The sequence below is a fragment of the Pseudophryne corroboree genome, chromosome 5 (genome assembly GCF_028390025.1).
Source record: "Pseudophryne corroboree isolate aPseCor3 chromosome 5, aPseCor3.hap2, whole genome shotgun sequence".
Classification (NCBI taxonomy): Eukaryota; Metazoa; Chordata; class Amphibia; order Anura; family Myobatrachidae; genus Pseudophryne; species Pseudophryne corroboree.
Window position 1 is genome coordinate 186,287,146 of NC_086448.1, and position 17,691 is coordinate 186,304,836.

Sequence of the window (17,691 nt, forward strand, 5' to 3'; positions counted from 1 at the left end):
TGACCCCTGCTCAATCGATGGTCCTGAAGCCACCAGTTCAGTGACAGGCAGACCTCCGGAGACAAACAGATCATTTGAGATCTGATCCGGTGAGGCAGGCCATCCAACTTGGCAAGAATTAACTTCTGCAGAGGGCTAGAATGGAATTCAGCATACTCCACCATGTCGAAAGCCGACACCATGAGACCTAGCACTTGCATTGCCGAATGTATCGACACTTACGGACGAGATAGGAAGCATCGAATCCTGTCCTGAAGCTCCAGGACTTTCTCCTGAGACAAAAACAACCGCTGGTTGCGCGTGTCCAATAACGCTCCCGGGTGCACCATGCTCCGAACAGGAACCAGGAAAGATTTCTTCCAGTTGACTAGCCACCCGTGGGCTTTCATGAACTGGACAGTCAGATCTAGATAACGCAGGAGAATTTCTGGGGAATTTGCGAGGATCAACAAATCGTCCAGGTACGGCAGGATCCTGACCCCTTGACGGCGGAGTACAGCCGTCATTACTTTGGTGAAAACTCGCGGAGCCGTTGTCAACCAAAAGGTTACACCCGAAATTGGTAATGAAGATTGCCCACCGCAAACCTCAGGTACTGCTGATGTGACATTGCAATAGGAATATGCAGATAGGCATCCTGTATGTCCAGGGAGACCATATAGTCACTAGGCTCCAAGGCCAGAACAATAGAGCGTAGAGTTTCCATACGAAACTTGGAGACCCTCACAAACTTGTTCAAGGACTGGAGTTTGAGAATGGGCCGCAAGGACCAGTTTGGTTTCGGGACTAGAAACAGCGGTGAATAGAACCCCTTGCCTCTCTGAGCCAGAGGAACATGTACCACCACTCCTGTGGTAAGGAGGGATTGTACCACCGAATAAAAAGAATGTGCGCCTTCACCGGGTCCAAAGGGACATCTGTCATGCAAAATAGATGAGGGACGTTTCTTGAAGGATACGACGTAACCTTGAGTGACGACTTCCCTTACCCGGGCATCGGAAATGGTCTTCAACAATTTCTGGCCAAAACCTAGAAGCCGGGCCCCCAACCTGGGATCCCTCAGGGGGAGGCCCGCCCCGTCATGCGGCAGGCTTGTCAGTTTTGGAAGCAGGCTGACATGCAGCCCAGGCCCGCTTTTGTCTGGGCTTGGCAGGTTTGGAAGTACGAGCTTGTTTCGGGTATGCCTGACCTTTTGCTTTACCTGGAGGATGATAGGGCCGAGAGAAAATAGGATTTTGGTACTTACCAGGTAAATCCTTTTCTTTGAATCCATAGGGGGCACTGGAGTACTCTTGGGGATATGGACGGGCTTCCGTAGGAACAGCACTGAATATTTAAATTTAGTAACACTCCACCCCTCCATATCCCCGAGCACATCTCAGTGTTTTTTACTGAGCCGAACAGGAATTAAGAGAGGTTGATAATGGAGTATTACATATAACATAACTGACACTAACGTTGTTAACACATAACGTTACTGACAACTAAACAGTTGACACCCTAACCAGCACTTGTAACTTGAACCAGTCGGTGAAAGTGTGTTACCATAAGATCCTCAGAACTAACCACAAGTAGGTAAAACTGCTCTGGGTGGGCGTCCAGTGCCCCCTATGGATTCAAAGAAAAGGATTTACCTGGTAAGTACCAAAATCCTATTTTCTTTTTCATCCACTAGGGGTCACTGGAGTACTCTTGGGACGTACCAAAGCTTCCCCCGTGGGCGGGAGAGCTGTTTGGCACTTGTAACACTAGGCGGCCAAAGCTAGATGCTGATGCCGCAAAAGTATCAAACTTGTAAAAGCGCACAAACGTGTGCACTGAAGACCATGTAGCCGCCCGGCAAAGCTGCGTCGCAGAAGCCCCACGACCAGCTGCCCATGAAGTTCCCACAGAACGTGTGGAATGAGCGGTTACTGACGTAGGCGGTTGTAACCTAGCATGAAGGTAAGCCTGACGTATGGTCAGTTTTATCCATCTGGATAAAGTTTGTTTAGATGCTGGCCAACCAATCTTGGCAGCATCATAAAGAACAAATAACGTATCCGTCTTACGAACTGAAGACGTTCGGGATACATAAACGCGTAATGCGCGAACCACATCCAGAGTTCCAGAATGTGCTGTCAACACAGGAACTACTATTGGTTGATTGATGTGAAAAGATGACACTACCTTTGGTAAGAAGGCGGGATTCGTCCGAAGTTCCGCTCTGTCATCATGAAACACCAAATACGGTGGCTTGCATGACAAGGCACCCAAATCCGAAACACGCCTTGCCGAAGCTAAGGCTAAGAGAAAAATTGTTTTCCAAGTGAGAAACTTTATATCCACTTGTTGTAAGGGTTCAAAATATGAAGACTGTAAGAACTCCAAAACCAGATTCAAGTCCCATGGCGCTGTAGGTGGAATGAATGGAGGCTGTACCCTGAGTACACCTTGGAGAAAAGTGCGTATAGACGGCAATAGAGCCAATCGTCTTTGAAAGTAAATTGACAAAGCAGATACCTGCACCTTTAGTGTAGATAAACGCAATCCTCCATCTAACCCTGTTTGTAGAAACAACAACAGGCGGCATACTTTGAAAGCTGATGTCGGAAATTGCCGAGCTTCACACCAACCTATATATGCACGCCATATTCTGTAATAATGAGCTGCCGTAACCGGCTTCCTAGCTCGTAACATGGTTGGTATAACTGAATCTGGAATGCCCTCTCTTCTTAAGAGGGCGGTCTCAACAGCCACCCCGTCAAACGCAGCCGCGCTAAATCGGGGTAAAGAAACGGACCCTGTTGTAACAGGTCTGGACGTATTGGGAGCGGCCACGGATCGTCTGCGAGTAATCCTCGAAGATCCGAGAACCAAGCTCTCCGAGGCCAATGAGGCGCCACTAGTATGACTGTGAGCGACTCTCTTTTGATCCGTTTTAGCACCAGAGGGAGCAGCGGAAACGGTGGAAACAGATACACAAGACTGTACGGCCACGCGACAGTGAGAGCATCCACCGCGACTGCCTTTGGATCTCTCGTTCTGGACACATACTGGGGCGTTTGATGATTGTGTCGAGATGCCATCAGGTCCACCTGAGGATAACCCCATCGCTGAACCAACATGTGAAACACTTCTGGATTTAATGACCATTCGCCTGGGTGAAAATCCCGACGACTGAGATAATCCGCTTCCCAGTTGTCCACTCCCGGAATGAACACGGCCGACAATATCACCTGGTGGCATTCCGCCCAATTGAGGATTCGAGCTACTTCCCGCATTGCCATGCGGCTTCTCGTTCCTCCTTGTTTGTTGATGTATGCGACCGCTGTCGCATTGTCCGACTGCACTTAGACAGGCTGAGAGCGAATCATGTGCACTGCTTGTCGTAGCGCATTGAAAATTGCGCGGAGTTCTAGAACATTTATAGACAGCAATTTCTCGTGATCCGCCCAGAGACCCTGGAGCTGACAATTTTGAATTACCGCTCCCCAACCTCTGAGACTGGCGTCCGTAGTTAGAATTATCCAATTGCAAACTCCGAACCGTCTTCCTGCGGTTAAATTGTGTTCCTTGAGCCACCATAGCAGAGATACTCTTGCTATTGGTGACAACCTCACCCTGTGGTGAATCTGCAGATGCGAGCCCGACCACTGGGCAAGCACGTTCAGCTGAAATGGACGAGAGTGAAATCTTCCGAACTGAAGCGCCTCGAACGCTGCCACCATTGTGCCTAACAGGCGAATGCACAAGTGTACCGACACTGTGCGTGGCTTGAGCACTAATTGTACTAGATGGCGTAGCATTTGTACTTTCTGTTGTGGTAGGTAAATCCTTTGATTGACCGTATCGAGAATCATACCTAGGAACTGAAGGCGTTGAGACGGAATTAGATGTGATTTCTTGAAATTTACAATCCAACCGTGGTGAACCAGTACATTGTATGTTAGCAGCGCATGTTGGGTAAGTATCTGTTGAGACGGAGCTTTGATGAGCAGATCGTCTAAATACGGAACTATTGTCACTCCCAGGGATCTGAGGTGAGCTATCATCACAGACATTACTTTGGTGAATACCCGAGGCGCTGATGACAGGCCAAACGGCAGAGCCTGAAACTGGTAATGGTTCTGGCGTATTGCAAACCGTAAGAATTTCTGATGAGGCTGCCAAATTGGAATGTGTAAGTACGCATCCTTGAGGTCTAAGGCAATCATAAACTCCTTGGTCTCTAACCCCGCAATCACCGAACGTAGAGACTCCATTTTGAATCTGTAGTAAGTTACGTACTGATTGAGGCCCTTTAAGTTCAATATTGGTCTGACTGAGCCATCCGGCTTCGGGACCACAAACAGGCTTGAATAATAACCCTGACCCTGTTGGTGTACAGGGACCGGAATCAACACTGCCGAATCCAGTAAGGACTGAATGGCAATTTGCAAAACTCTCCTCTTGTCGTCCGACAGAGGCAATCCTGTCTTGAAAAACCGCAGAGGCGGCAGACAGTCGAACTCTATTTTGTAACCTTTTAACACTAAATTGCGAATCCAGCCCTCCGCGGATGTGTGGAACCACGCCCCATGGAACGTCTGAAGGCGTGCTCCCACAATTGGAGAACCGAGATGGGCTGGTAACCCGTCATGCCACTGGCTTGTCGGTAACCTTAGCGTCTTGGCGAGTTGTGTTGGTTTGATGGAAACCACGTCCTCGACCACGTCTAGCAGGCGTGGCTGATCCTCTGCCACGTCCTCGAAAGGGCTGAGGTCTAAAGGATTTGAACGAAGGTCCAGCGTACCTTCTTCTTGGCGCAGGTGGAGGCAATGGTAAGAAAACAGACTTACCTTCCGTAGCCTCCTTAATCCATGCGTCCAATTCTGGACCAAACAACTTCTTGCCATCGTAAGGCAACGCCTCTATACTTCGTTTGACCTCTGCCTCCGCTTGATAAGTACGCAGGTAGAGTGCTCTTCGTGCCGTAACTAGCGAAGATGAAATACGAGAAGTGAGCTGACAGACGTCAGTAGACGCTGTACAGAGATACTCTACAGCCTCAATCATTTGATTTACCAGAACGATCAGGTTTTCGTCCTGTAAAGCAGATTTGAGTTCTGTAAGCCATATTATGAGCGCCTTAGTTACCCAAATGCCAACCAATCCAGGTCTTAGCATCACACCTGCTGCTACATACATGGTTTTTAGCATAGTTTCTATCTTGCGATCTGAAGGATCTTTAAGCGTAGTAGCTGCTGGCACTGGTATGGTTAATTTCTTGGTAAGCTTTGACACTGAAGAATCAACTATTGGTGGATTCTCCCATGTACACGTTACTGAGTCTGGAAACGGATAACTAGACTTAAATCTGCGAGGTATAGAAAACCGTTTATCTGGATTCTGTCGTGTTTCTACTAACATCTGATTTAGAGAATCCGACACAGGAAAACTTACTGGCGTCTTCCGTCGTTTAGTAAATACGACCTGATCATTGGTGAGAGGCTGCTCAGCTTCAGGAAACCTTAGAGACCGCCGTACCGCTCTGATGAGATCATCTATGCCGGAACTGTTAACATCCTCGTTATATGACTCCACTTCGCCTTCCTCACCCTCATCGTTTTCCGTGAGGTCTGGCATGGAATCGTCAGAATGCAACATAGCAGACACTGGAAAATCATAAGACATATGAAAATTATCCCGTTTGCCCAAAATGGATTTGGACCTTACGCAAGGCTGAGACGCCTCCGGTAGATCTGGCGGGCTCACCCTAGACTCAGATCTTAACGTTTCTCGCTCCAGACGAGCCGCGGTCATTTCTGTCTGAAATCTCTCCAGTACATTTACTAACATACCCCACGGAGGGTCCGGTGAGGAAATTGGTTGTAAAACCGGAGCAGAAATGGTATTCTGAACGGAATCCACAAAACATACTTTACATGTGGTAGATGCATCCGGTAACACACTGCCACATACTTTGCAAATATGCTTTTTAGTTTTTGCTGGTGCCTTACTCATTATGGCGACAGACAATACAATACACAAAAAACAGACACCTGCACGACTCAGTAAAATAGCAATAAGGTGTCTCTGTATATATCTGGCCCAGTGCAGTACACGTGGCCAGTACTATGAAATGTGATCCCAAATTCCCACTAACACCCCTGCGCCTTCCGGTGGAGTAGAGATGTAGTACTGGAACGTTCTGGAATCACAGCAGGAAGACACAGGAAGCATGGTTAAAAATGGCTGCCCTGCTAACTTATACATATAATCCTAGTGCTGGTTACATTCACTGATTATACTGTAACAATCCCTGCAGCCTCTTATCTGCTGCTGCAGTATTTCTCTGCTTCATTATTATTTGTCCCCCCTGTAATGGCTGCCTGCTCTTAGTACAGCGGCAGCGCAGCGTGTGGGCCCCCAGCGGGTATCGTAGAGCGCTATGTGCCTCGTGTTTCCCAGCGGTGGGCTCCTGTATAATAGCGTCAGCTAATCAAGCTAGCGCTGCGGCGGCCGGCGGCCTGTGAGAGTCGATCAGAGGTGCCTGCACGGAGGTCTGTGGCCGAACGTGCGGGCGCCTGAGCGGGGAGAGCCGCGGTGCCTGCACGGAGGTCTGTGGCCGAACGTGCGGGCGCCTGAGCGGGGAGAGCCGCGGTGCCTGCACGGAGGTCTGTGGCCGAACGTGCGGGCGCCTGAGCGGGGAGAGCCGTGGTGCCTGCACGGAGGTCTGTGGCGCCTGAGAGGGGAGATCAGCGGCGTCACCAAGCACTATGTACCCCCACGTCGGGGCGGCAGCGGGAGCTGACCGCCCCGTTTCACATACCTTACTCCTGCAGACGTGCGGAGGCTCCGACGGGGCTTCTTAAACAAGCGCCGGCCAGCCTGTGCAGGAGGATGTGTGGGCTGTGAGGGAGCTCTTTCAGAGAGGCCCGACACGCCCGTGCTGCTATCAGCAGCTGCACTATCCCTGACCCTGCCTTTTGGAAGGGGGAAAGGGATGTGTCCAAATAGTAGAAAAAATAAAAATAAAAAAGTTTCTTCAAAAAACCGTGACTTCAGTTATTCAGGTGTTGCCACGTTCAGCACAGAAAAAACACTGAGATGTGCTCGGGGATATGGAGGGGTGGAGTGTTACTAAATTTAAATATTCAGTGCTGTTCCTACGGAAGCCCGTCCATATCCCCAAGAGTACTCCAGTGACCCCTAGTGGATGAAAAAGAAAGTACTTCTAGCATTCTGTGCTGAAGGAGCCGTACTTGGTAGGCAAGCTATTTTAGCAGAAGCCAGGTCAGCCACAATCTTATTGAGGTCTTCGCCAAAAAGAATGTCTCCCTTAAAAGGAAGCACCTCCAAGGTTTTCTTAGAATCCATATCCACGGACCAGGATCTCAACCAAAGGATACGTCGAGCCAAGATGGACGTAGTGGCAGCATTGGCTGCCAGCACCCCGGCATCGGAAGCCGCCTCCTTAAGGTAAAGAGAAGCCGTGGCAATATATGAGAAAAATTGTCTGGCATGATCAGAAGCGTTGGAAGGTAGATCCGCCTACAGCTCCTGAGCCCATGCTTCAACAGCTTCAGCAGCCCATGTCGCTGCAATGGTTGGTCTATGCACAGCCCCCGTTAGGGTGTAAATCGCTTTCAAACAACCCTCCACACGTCTATCCATCGGTTCCTTCAGAGAGGTGACAGTAGTCACTGGCAGAGCTGAGGAATCTACCATGCATGCAACATGAGAATCTACAGGCGGAGGAGTTTGCCAATTCTTACATAGCTCCGCAGAGAGAGGACAGCGAGCCAACAGTCTCTTATGCGGTGTGAATTTTGTTCCCGGATTTTCCCAGGATTCCTGACGTATGTCAGCCAGGTGTTGAGAAGGAGGTAAAACTTGTTTAACCACCTTCTTACGTTTAAATCTGTCCGGATTTTTAGAGACAGCCTCAGGATCATCAGAGGCCTGAAGAATGAGCATGGTAGCTTCAATGAAATCAGGGACATCCACCAGTGACTTCCCTTCCCCATCACAAGCATTTGAGTCAGTGTCTGTGGGGTCAGAATATGCGCCATCCTCCTCAGAGGATGTGTCCGGAACAGCGGTGGATTGTGAGGATGTAGCGGCCTGTTTAGAAGACTTCTTAGTCCTTGGCGGGCGAGAGTGAGACCTATTTTTAGTAAGTGATCAATTCAAGTGCTGTAACCGAGATGAGATTTGATCTGCCCATGGCGGATTGACTGCAGGGACCATAAACTGCTACACTGGCATAGGAGGTCCCATAGGTGGCGTAAGGTTTGTTACCAGCGTATTTAATAATGTGGAGAAGGTAGCCCAAGGTGGGTCATTAGTGGCCCCTGGTGCTACAGACTCACTGGGAGGTAAGGAACCCCCTGAACCTGAACTCTCTGCTGCCATGTTGTCCCCAAGTGTCTACAGCATAACCACCACGCAATGTGGGAGAAGCCCCAGATCCGTTGCCCCGTGTAGCTGACATAACGATAAGCTCAATATCAGGCAACCCAGTACAATAGTAGCAGCGATATACCTAGCAAGAACTCCCAGTGCAGTGTGTCAGCACAAACAGGGAATCCAAGAGATATATGGTGACTATAAAGCACAAAGAAAAATACACAATAAGTATATCTTGTGAAATACCTATACCAGTTAATAAACCCGACGCACTTAGCCCCCTTAGGTTACAGGATATAGGAGTAGCAAGCTGATTGAAATACACGAGATGGAAGCCACGCAGCAGCTACATGCACACACACATATAGTCACAAATGTACAAAGCAGAAGCTATTCCAAACAATAAGACTGCACTGGACTAGAAATACAAAGTGATACTCAGTATAGCTATATAGATATATAAATGTAAACAGTAGATATAACAAAACACAGTAAGTACTGGATGTATATCACAGGGTGTTTGTACCACACAACCCTGACTGTATGCACTCTGTCTTAACGAACACTGTCCACTGACAGGTAGAATACTTAAGTGTCCTGTAAAATGCACAGCGCTGACGAGCAGGCGGCTTTAAAGAGGATGATTTGCCCCAGCAGTCCCAGGAACAGAGCAGCTCTGTGTAACGGCGGCTGAATGGGAGTGAGGGAGATATACATGCAGCTCCAGGGCGGGAACATTTACTGGGGCTGGGTGAGGGGCTACAGGTCAGGCCTTATCCCCCTGCTGGCTTTCGCACTGGGCACTGCGGGCTGTAATGAAAGATTTTTCACAGAGACAAAAACCATACCTGTGCCATGTGTCCCGGAGGCTAGTGGAGCGGCTGCCCTTTACAGTGTCCACGCCAGCGTGCGCGCGCAGCCCGCCTCCCACAGCCGCGCTGGATCGCGATTACAGCAGGCCAAGGAGACCCCTTACCTCCCCTTCTAATGCTGCCACGCGATCCGGGAGACAGTGGCTGCAGTGACCCGGCAACCAGGGCGCAGGAGTATACAGCGCCGCTGGGGGAGTGATGGAGCTGCAGCAGGGGATGTCTGACTGACATCTAACAGTGCTGCAGCCCTTGAAGTCTTCAGATATTCTTTCTTCTGAAATTAGTTTTTCTTAGGGCTGCAAGAGCAGCCCCCCTGTTGATATGCCTGCTTACTGCATGGCACCAACTTACAACTGAGCTCCTGTGCACGGAAGCGGGGTTATAGAGGAGGCGGCGCTGTGCATCTTGGGAACTGTCAAAGCTTTGAGCCTGTTGGTACCTTGGATCAAGATCCTACTCTACACCCCAATGTTAATCCTTGTGAAGCCCAGTGTACCCCGCAGCAGAAATGGGGTACTGTTGTGCAGATTTATAGTTTGCAGGAGGGCGCCGAACACTAACACTGGACCTGCTGGCCAGATCCCCCATCAATCACTGTGTCCGTCTTGGCCAGCCTCCCGTCTCCCCATCCCTCCAACGCCTGCCCTCACTACCCCATGTATCTTCATTTCCTGCACATAATTCCTACCCCTTGACACGTCCAGTACTGCAATCATTACTACAGGTCACCTCTAGGACTGCACAACTGCATGTATGAATAGAATGTATGCAATATAGTTTTCTTAAAGTATTATGGCCCCAGTATTTACATTGTGGCTAGCTGGGCTTGAAATAGTAGATAGTACTACTTAGTATATTATAGTAATAGTAAATACTGTAGACTTGCCTGTTCCTGGGTGTATAGGGTCGTAGAGACAAAGGTGATGCTGTTGGCTTGAAAGGAGGAGATGTAAACCCATTAATGAATCCAGTATTAGGGAAATGCGTTACCTATTAAAAAAGCAGAGACAACTCACAAAAATTAAAAGCGACTTAATGTGTAAAACAGTGAGTACATGAAGGCACTGAAGTAGTTAGCATAGTAGGCCCAATGCAAACTCAGAACAAGGAATGGTCTAAACCACCCACACCTCCTTATCAATAACACAAATCAAATGACCATTATAAACAATTGTCAAGTGAACCACAAACATAATTTTCTAGTCCATTATGAAAAAAAATCCTCCCAACATTCCATTACAAATCACTAACGTAGTGGGATATGTACCAAGCCTTGGAGAGTGATAAAGTACCAGACAATCAGCTCCTAACTGAAATATTACATGCTGTTTTAAAAAGGAGTTTGAGGTTAGTACTTTCTCTCTCTCTCCATGGCTTAGTATATATCCCCTCTAGTAAAACTGAGAAATGACGTGACAATAGCAGAATTCTATAGCACTATGAAGTGCTTCCTCTTCAAATAACTAAGTGATCGGCAGGGGGGCTAGAAAGGGCAAAAATGTGGGGGATGCTAACCCGCAATTTAAAACTAGGTGCAACTAAAACACCTTTAATTTGACATAGTGAGCAATACATACATATATTCTAAGTAGTTTTAAAGTTATTAGGACTAAATATCTCTGATAAATTGATTACAAAGGAGATATTTATGCCACTACTATTAAACCAACAGACATTGGGATTGTAAATGAATGTCCAAGGCGAAAAAACCCAACAGGATTTTAATACTTACCGGTCAATCTTTTTCTCCTAGTCCGTAGAGGATGCTGGGGTCCACTTCAGTACCATGGGGTATAGACGGTTCCGCAGGAGCCACGGACACTTTAAGACTTTTTCAGAGTGTGAACTGGCTCCTCCAGACCTCAGTATATGAACTGTGCCCAGGGAGACGGACATTTCGAGGTAAGGATTTACTTTTAAGTTAATGGTGAGATTCATACCAGCTCACACTTCAACCATGCCGCACAACATTGCATTCAATAAAACACATGCCAACGAGCATGAACATTACAGCAAACGTGCTGAAAACAGTTTTAACAAACTAACAACTGGAGGTAAAGTACGCACTGGGCTGGGTGCCCAGCATCCTCTACGGACTAGGAGAAAAGGATTTACTGGTAGGTATTAAAATCCTGTTTTTTTCTCATACGTCCTAGAGGATGCTGGGGTCCACTTCAGTACCATGGGGTTATACCAAAGCTCCAGTACGGGCGGGAGAGTGCGGATGACCCTGCAGCACCGATTGAACAAACTTTAGGTCCTCATCAGCCAGGGTATCAAACTTGTAGAACTTAGCAAAAGGGTTTGATCCCGACCATGTAGTTGCTCGGCAAAGTTGAAGCGCCGAGACTCCTCAGGCAGCCACCCAGGACGAGCCCACCTTTCTGGTAGGATGGGCCTCCACCGATTTTGGCAACGGCAATCCAGCCGTAGAATGAGCATGCCGAATTGTATTACAGATCCAGCGGGCAATAGTCTGCTTGGAAGCAGGAGCCCCAATTTTGTTGGGAGCATATAGGACAAACAGAGCATCTGATTTCCTAATTTGAGCCGTTCTGGCGACATAAATTTTCAAAGCTCTGACTACATCGAGAGATTTTGAAACAGCCAAGGCATCCGTAGCCACAGGTACCACAATAGGTTGGTTTATGTGAAACGAAGAAACCACCTTCGGCAGAAATTGTTGACGAGTTCTCAATTCCGCTCTATCCACACGGAAAATCAAATAGGGGCTCGTGAGACACAGCCGCCAATTCAGACACCCGTCTTGCGGACGCCAAGGCCAAAAGCATGACCACCTTCCAAGTGAGAAATTTCAACTCAACCTTTCGCAAAGGTTCAAAGCAGTGGGACATAAAAAATTGCAACACCACGTCAAGATCCCACGGTGCCACGGGTGGCACAAACAGAGGATGGATGTGCAGTACTCCCTTCACGAAAGTCTGAACCTCTGGAAGGGCGGCCAATTCCTTTTAAAAGAAAATAAAGACGAAATCTGCACTTTAATGGAACCTAATTTCAGGCCTGCATCCACACCTGCCTGCAAAAAATGGAGTAAACGACCCAGCTGAAACTCCTCCGTAGGAGCCTTCTTGGCTTCACACCAAGACACATACCTTTCTCCAAATACGGTGATAATGCTTCGCCGTGACCTCCTTTCTAGCCTTAAGGAGAGTGGGGATGACTTCCCCGGGAATACCCTTTCGAGCTAGGATTTGGCGTTCAACCTCCACGCCGTCAAACGCAACCGCGGTAAGTCCTGGAAGATGCACGGCCCCTGCAGTAACAGATCCTCTCTGAGAGGAAGAGGCAAGGGATCTTCTATGAGCAATTCCTGAAGATCCGGATACCAGGCCCTCCGTGGCCAATCTGGAACAATGAGTATTGCCTAAACCCTTGTTCTTCTTATGATCCTTATCACTTTTGGAATGCGTGGAAGGAACACATATACCGACTGAAACACCCACAAAGTCACCAGGGCGTCCACTGCACTGGCTTGAGGGTCCCTCGACCTGGAACAATATCTCTGAAGCTTCTTGTTGAGGCGAGACGCCATCATGCCTATTTGAGGAATTCCCCAACGACTTGTCACTTCTGCAAAAACCTCTTGATGAAGACCCCACTCTCCTGGTTGGAGATCATGTCTGCTGAGGAAATCTGCTTCCCAGATGTCCACGCCCGGAAGGAAGACCGCTTACATGTTTTTCCGCCCAGCTGAGAACTTTTGTGGCCTCCGCCATCGCCGCTCTGCTCCTTGTTCCGCCCTGGCGGTTTATGTACACCACCGCTGTTACGTTGTCCGACTGAATCAGGACAGGTAGACCTCGAAGAAAGTGTTCCGCTTGTAGAAGGCCGTTGTAGATGGCTCTTAATTCCAGAACGTTTATGTGCAGACAGGCTTCCTGGCTTTTCCCTGGAAATTTTTTCCCTGTGACTGCTCCCCAGCCTCGGAGACTTGCATCCGTGGTCACCAGGACCCAATCCTGGATCCCGAACCTGCGTCCCTCTAGGAGGTGAGAACTTTGAAGCCACCACAGGAGAGAGATTCTGGTCCTGGAAGATTGACTTATTTTCCGGTGCATGTGCAGGTGAGACCCGGACCACTTGTCCAACAGGTCCCACTGAAATACTCGGGTATGAAACCTGCCAAACGGAATGGCTTCGTAAGCTGCAACCATCTTCCCCAGCACCCGAGTGCTATTGATGGATCGACACTCTTGCCGGTTTCAGAATCTCCTTGACCATGGTCTGGATTTCCAGAGCTTTTTCCGCTGGGAGAAATACTCTCTGCAGTTCCGTGTCCAGGATCATGCCCAAGAAAGACAGCAGAGTTGTCGGAATCAACTGTGACTTTGGCAAATTTAGAATCCAACCATGTCAGGGAGAGTTTCTTAGCAACTGCTCCTTTGATCTCGCCTTTATCAGGAGATCGTCCAAGTATGGGATAATTGTGACACCCAGCTTGCGTAGGAGTACCATCATTTCCGCCATTACTTTGGTGAAGACCCTCGGGGCCGTGGAAAGACCAAACGGCAATGTCTGAAATTGGTAATGACAATCCTGAACCGCAAACCTCAGGAAAGCTTGATGTGGAGGATATATTGGGACATGTAAGTAGGCATCTTTTATGTCGACTGACACCATAAAATCCCCCCTTCCAGACTGGAGATCACTGCTCGAAGAGATTCCATCTTGAACTTGAAAGTTTTCAAATACAGATTGAGGGATTTTAGGTTCAGGATCGGTCTGACCGAGCCATCCGGCTTTGGTACGGACAAATAGGCTCGAATAAAACCCTTCTCCCCGTTGAGACGGGGGTACCATGACAATGACACGCTGTTGACACAGCTTTTGTATCGCAGCACGCACTATTTACCTTTCTGGGATAGAAACTGGCAAGGCTGATTTGAAAAATCGGTGGGGGGCACTTCTTGAAACTCCAGTTTGTACGCTTGGGACACTATGTCCACCACCCAAGGATCCAGGCCCGAGTGAAACTAGACCTGACTGAAGAGTCGGAGACGCGCCCCCACCGGTACGGACTCCCGTAGAGGAGCCTCAGCGTCATGCGGTGGACTTCGCAGAAGCCGGGGAGGACTTCTGCTCCTGGGAGCCTGGCACAGCAGGCGACCTTTTTATCTCTTCCTCTACCTTTAGAGGCAAGGAAGGACGACCCTCTTCCTTTTTTTGTATATATTAGGCCGAAAGGACTGCATCTGATAATGCGGCGTCTTTTTCTGTTGTGCAGGAACACACGGAAGAAAGGATGACTTACCCGCTGTAGTTGTAGACACCAGATCAGCGAGGCCGTCACCAAACAAGACCCTACCTTTATAAGGAAGAGCTTCCATAGCTTTCTTAGAGTCGGCATCAGCATTCCATTGATGAATCCACAGCGCTCTCCTGGCCGAGACTGCCATGACATTGGCCCTTGATCCCAAGAGGCCAATATCCCTTGCCGCATCCTTTAAGTAAGTTGCAGCATCCCTGATATAACCGAGAGTCAAAAGAATGCTATCCCTATCCAGGGTATCCATGTCAGATGCCAAATTATCTGCCCACTTGCCAATAGCACTACTCACCCATGCCGACGCCACGGCAGGTCTGAGCAGCGCACCCGTAGTGACATAAATGGATTTTAAGGTCGTTTCCTGCTTACGATCCGCAGCGTCCTTAAGGGCAGCAGTGTCAGGAGACGGAAGTGCCACCTTCTTGGACAATCGTGACAGAGCCTTGTCCACATTGGGAGATGACTCCAACTTTTCCCTGTCGTCAGAGGGGAAAGGATATGCCATTAGAATTCTCTTGGGAATCTGCCACCTTTTGTCAGGAGATTCCCAAGCTGTTTCACAAAGAGTGTTCAGCTCATGAGAGGGGGGAAACTTCACCTCAGGCTTTTTTCCCTTATACAAACAAACCCTTGTATCAGGAACAGTAGGTACTTCTGATATATGTAAAACGTCTTTAATTGCCACAATCATGTACTGAATACTCTTAACCAGTTTCGGATTAAAACTGGCCTCACTATACTCGACACTGGAATCAGAGTCCGTGTCGGTATCAGTATCCGCCATCTGGCTAAATTAACGCTTTTGTGACCTTAAGGGGGCCTGTACCTGAGACAAGGCGTCCTCCATGGATTTTCTCCACGTTTGTGTCTGAGTATCAGATTTATCCAGCCTTTTAGTCAATAACGCCACATTTGCATTCAATGTACTCAACATATCCACCCAATCAGCAGTCGGCGGTGCCGACAGTCATTCCCAGCGCCTTATCTGCCCCCACTGCAACTTCCTCCGGGGAGGAGCATTCAGCCTCAGACATGTCGACACACACGTACTGACACGCACAAACACACTGGCTATAGGGGACAGTCCTCGTTAATTGCTTTCTAACTAACCCCCCCAAGCCCTCCGCTTTGTAACATATCACCCCTTTTGCTGCCAGGATTTTACCTGCTGTTCAGTTATATCTCCGCACGTGACATATTGGACCAAATGGAATGAAGTCCGATAGTTGGCCGGAGGTGCGGGTTTAAAGAGGCAATCATGTGTAATGCATGGTTTTGCCTTGTGCATGATTGCTGCTTTAAAAAATCTTCGAAATTTGGCCATGAACTCGCAACTCCGGACAACTTGGACTTCATTATATTCAGCCCATGGTCTATCTTGGCAGAACCTAATGCACTACATTTCCCATCAAGATGTCCACGGGATGATCATCACATTCACAAACCTAAAGAAAATATTCAGCTATGAAATCAGGTCAGTAGAATTGTGTCCAATATACAGAATATTATGCAGAATTGTTAAGTTTCTTATATATAAAAATACGGGCGGTTTCAGGGATAAAGCTTTACACCCTGGGAAGTTGGCGACAATATATTGTATTGTGCGAGACCCTCCCCCTAATTCCAGTTTCTGGATTTTGCACACACAACACACAGGTAAAATGGGAATAAAAGTCGGTACTTGCTATTCAGTAATGTATCACAGCATATAAATGTCACCCAGTGGAACTTCTATAGTACTTATTCTATAATAAAACAATGTTGCAAGCAGGTCTGCCAGTAAGTCTTGCCACCTTTTTCTGCTAATTGGAACGTTCTGTAAGAAGTTTCATGTGTATCCTGATGTTTGTTAATCTTCCGAGTGCCACGATTCTTTTCACAAAGCAATTGTGTAAATGCCCCTCCATGTGCACCCTGTACAAGAGGCGATTGCATCTCTGGTGAGTAATGATTTACTGTAATGGGGCACACACACTGGTTGAAGTTTTTGGCTATCGATATTATCAACCAATGATGTTCTCGATAGTCGATTTTACTTACACACTGGACGATATGAGAGTACATACATCTATATCTTCCAAATTGACTGGCATGTATCAACGATGATCGATCAACGATGAATGATTGCGGGAACATGCATCATTCATAGTTGATGCATCCACACTGAAAGATATGAACGATTTATGAACGATATCATTCATATCTTTCAAGATATCGCCCAGTGAGTATGCCCCTTTGATAGATGTCAAAGGGGGGGGAGGTTCAGGGGAAATTGAAGGAAAAATTACTTCACAGAAAGGGTAGTGGATAAGTGGAATAGCCTCCCATCAGAGGTGGTAGAGGCTAAGACTGTAGAGCAATTTAAACATGCTTGGGATAGACATATGAATATCCTTACAAAGAATTAAGGTTCAAAAAGGGTTGAGATTGCCTAAAGGATAAAAAAAAAAAAGGGCAGACTAGATGGGCCAAGTGGTTCTTATCTGCCGTCACATTCTATGTTTCTATGTTATGTTTCTATGACCCACAGGAAAGCCTGTTAGAGAAACACAGAGGGAGTTTACCAGCTCACACCCCAGCGTCTATCCCTGTACTGAGAGCAAATACACAGTGCACCAGACCTGTTTGAACCGTTACTAAAGGGTTAACCGCACCAAATTACTGTGGCACTTCTAATATATATATTCTGGCTAGTGCTGAACTCCAGTAATCATGCTGCCCAGGGTGTTCCCCCTGCGCCCTGCAAGTGCTGCCCGAAGTGTGTGTGGGAGCATGGCGCGCAGTGCGACCGCTGCGCGGTACCTCATTACTGAAGTCTTCTGCCGTCACTGAAGTCTTATGATCTTCTTTATACTCACCCAGCTTCTTTCTTCTGGCTCTGTGAGGGGATTGACGGCGCGGTTCCGGGAACAGCAGCTAGGCGCACCAAGTGATCGAACCCCCTGGAGCGAACCCCCTGGAGCTAATGGTGTCCAGTAGCCTAAGAAGCGGAGCCTTTGAACTCAGAAGTAGGTCTGCTTCTCTGCCCTCACTACCACGAAGCAGGGAGCCTGTAGCCAGCAGGTCTCCCTGAAAATAAAAAACCTAACAAAAGTCTTTTTAGAGAAACTCAGGAGAGCTCCCCTAGTGTGTGTCCAGGCTCTCTGGGCACAGAAT

The 17,691-nt window shown here is 48.1% G+C and overlaps 1 protein-coding gene across 4 annotated transcripts in view; it reads right to left on the reverse strand.

Annotated features, from left to right (window-relative positions):
- Positions 1-17,691, reverse strand: part of LARP4B (La ribonucleoprotein 4B) — a 289,455-nt gene that overhangs the window by 67,781 nt on the left and 203,983 nt on the right. For all 4 annotated transcript variants that reach the window (XM_063921936.1, XM_063921933.1, XM_063921932.1 and 1 more), the window contains one exon: positions 10,132-10,235. In XM_063921936.1, the coding sequence (XP_063778006.1) occupies positions 10,132-10,235 (104 nt within the window). The remainder of the gene's footprint in view (positions 1-10,131; positions 10,236-17,691) is intronic.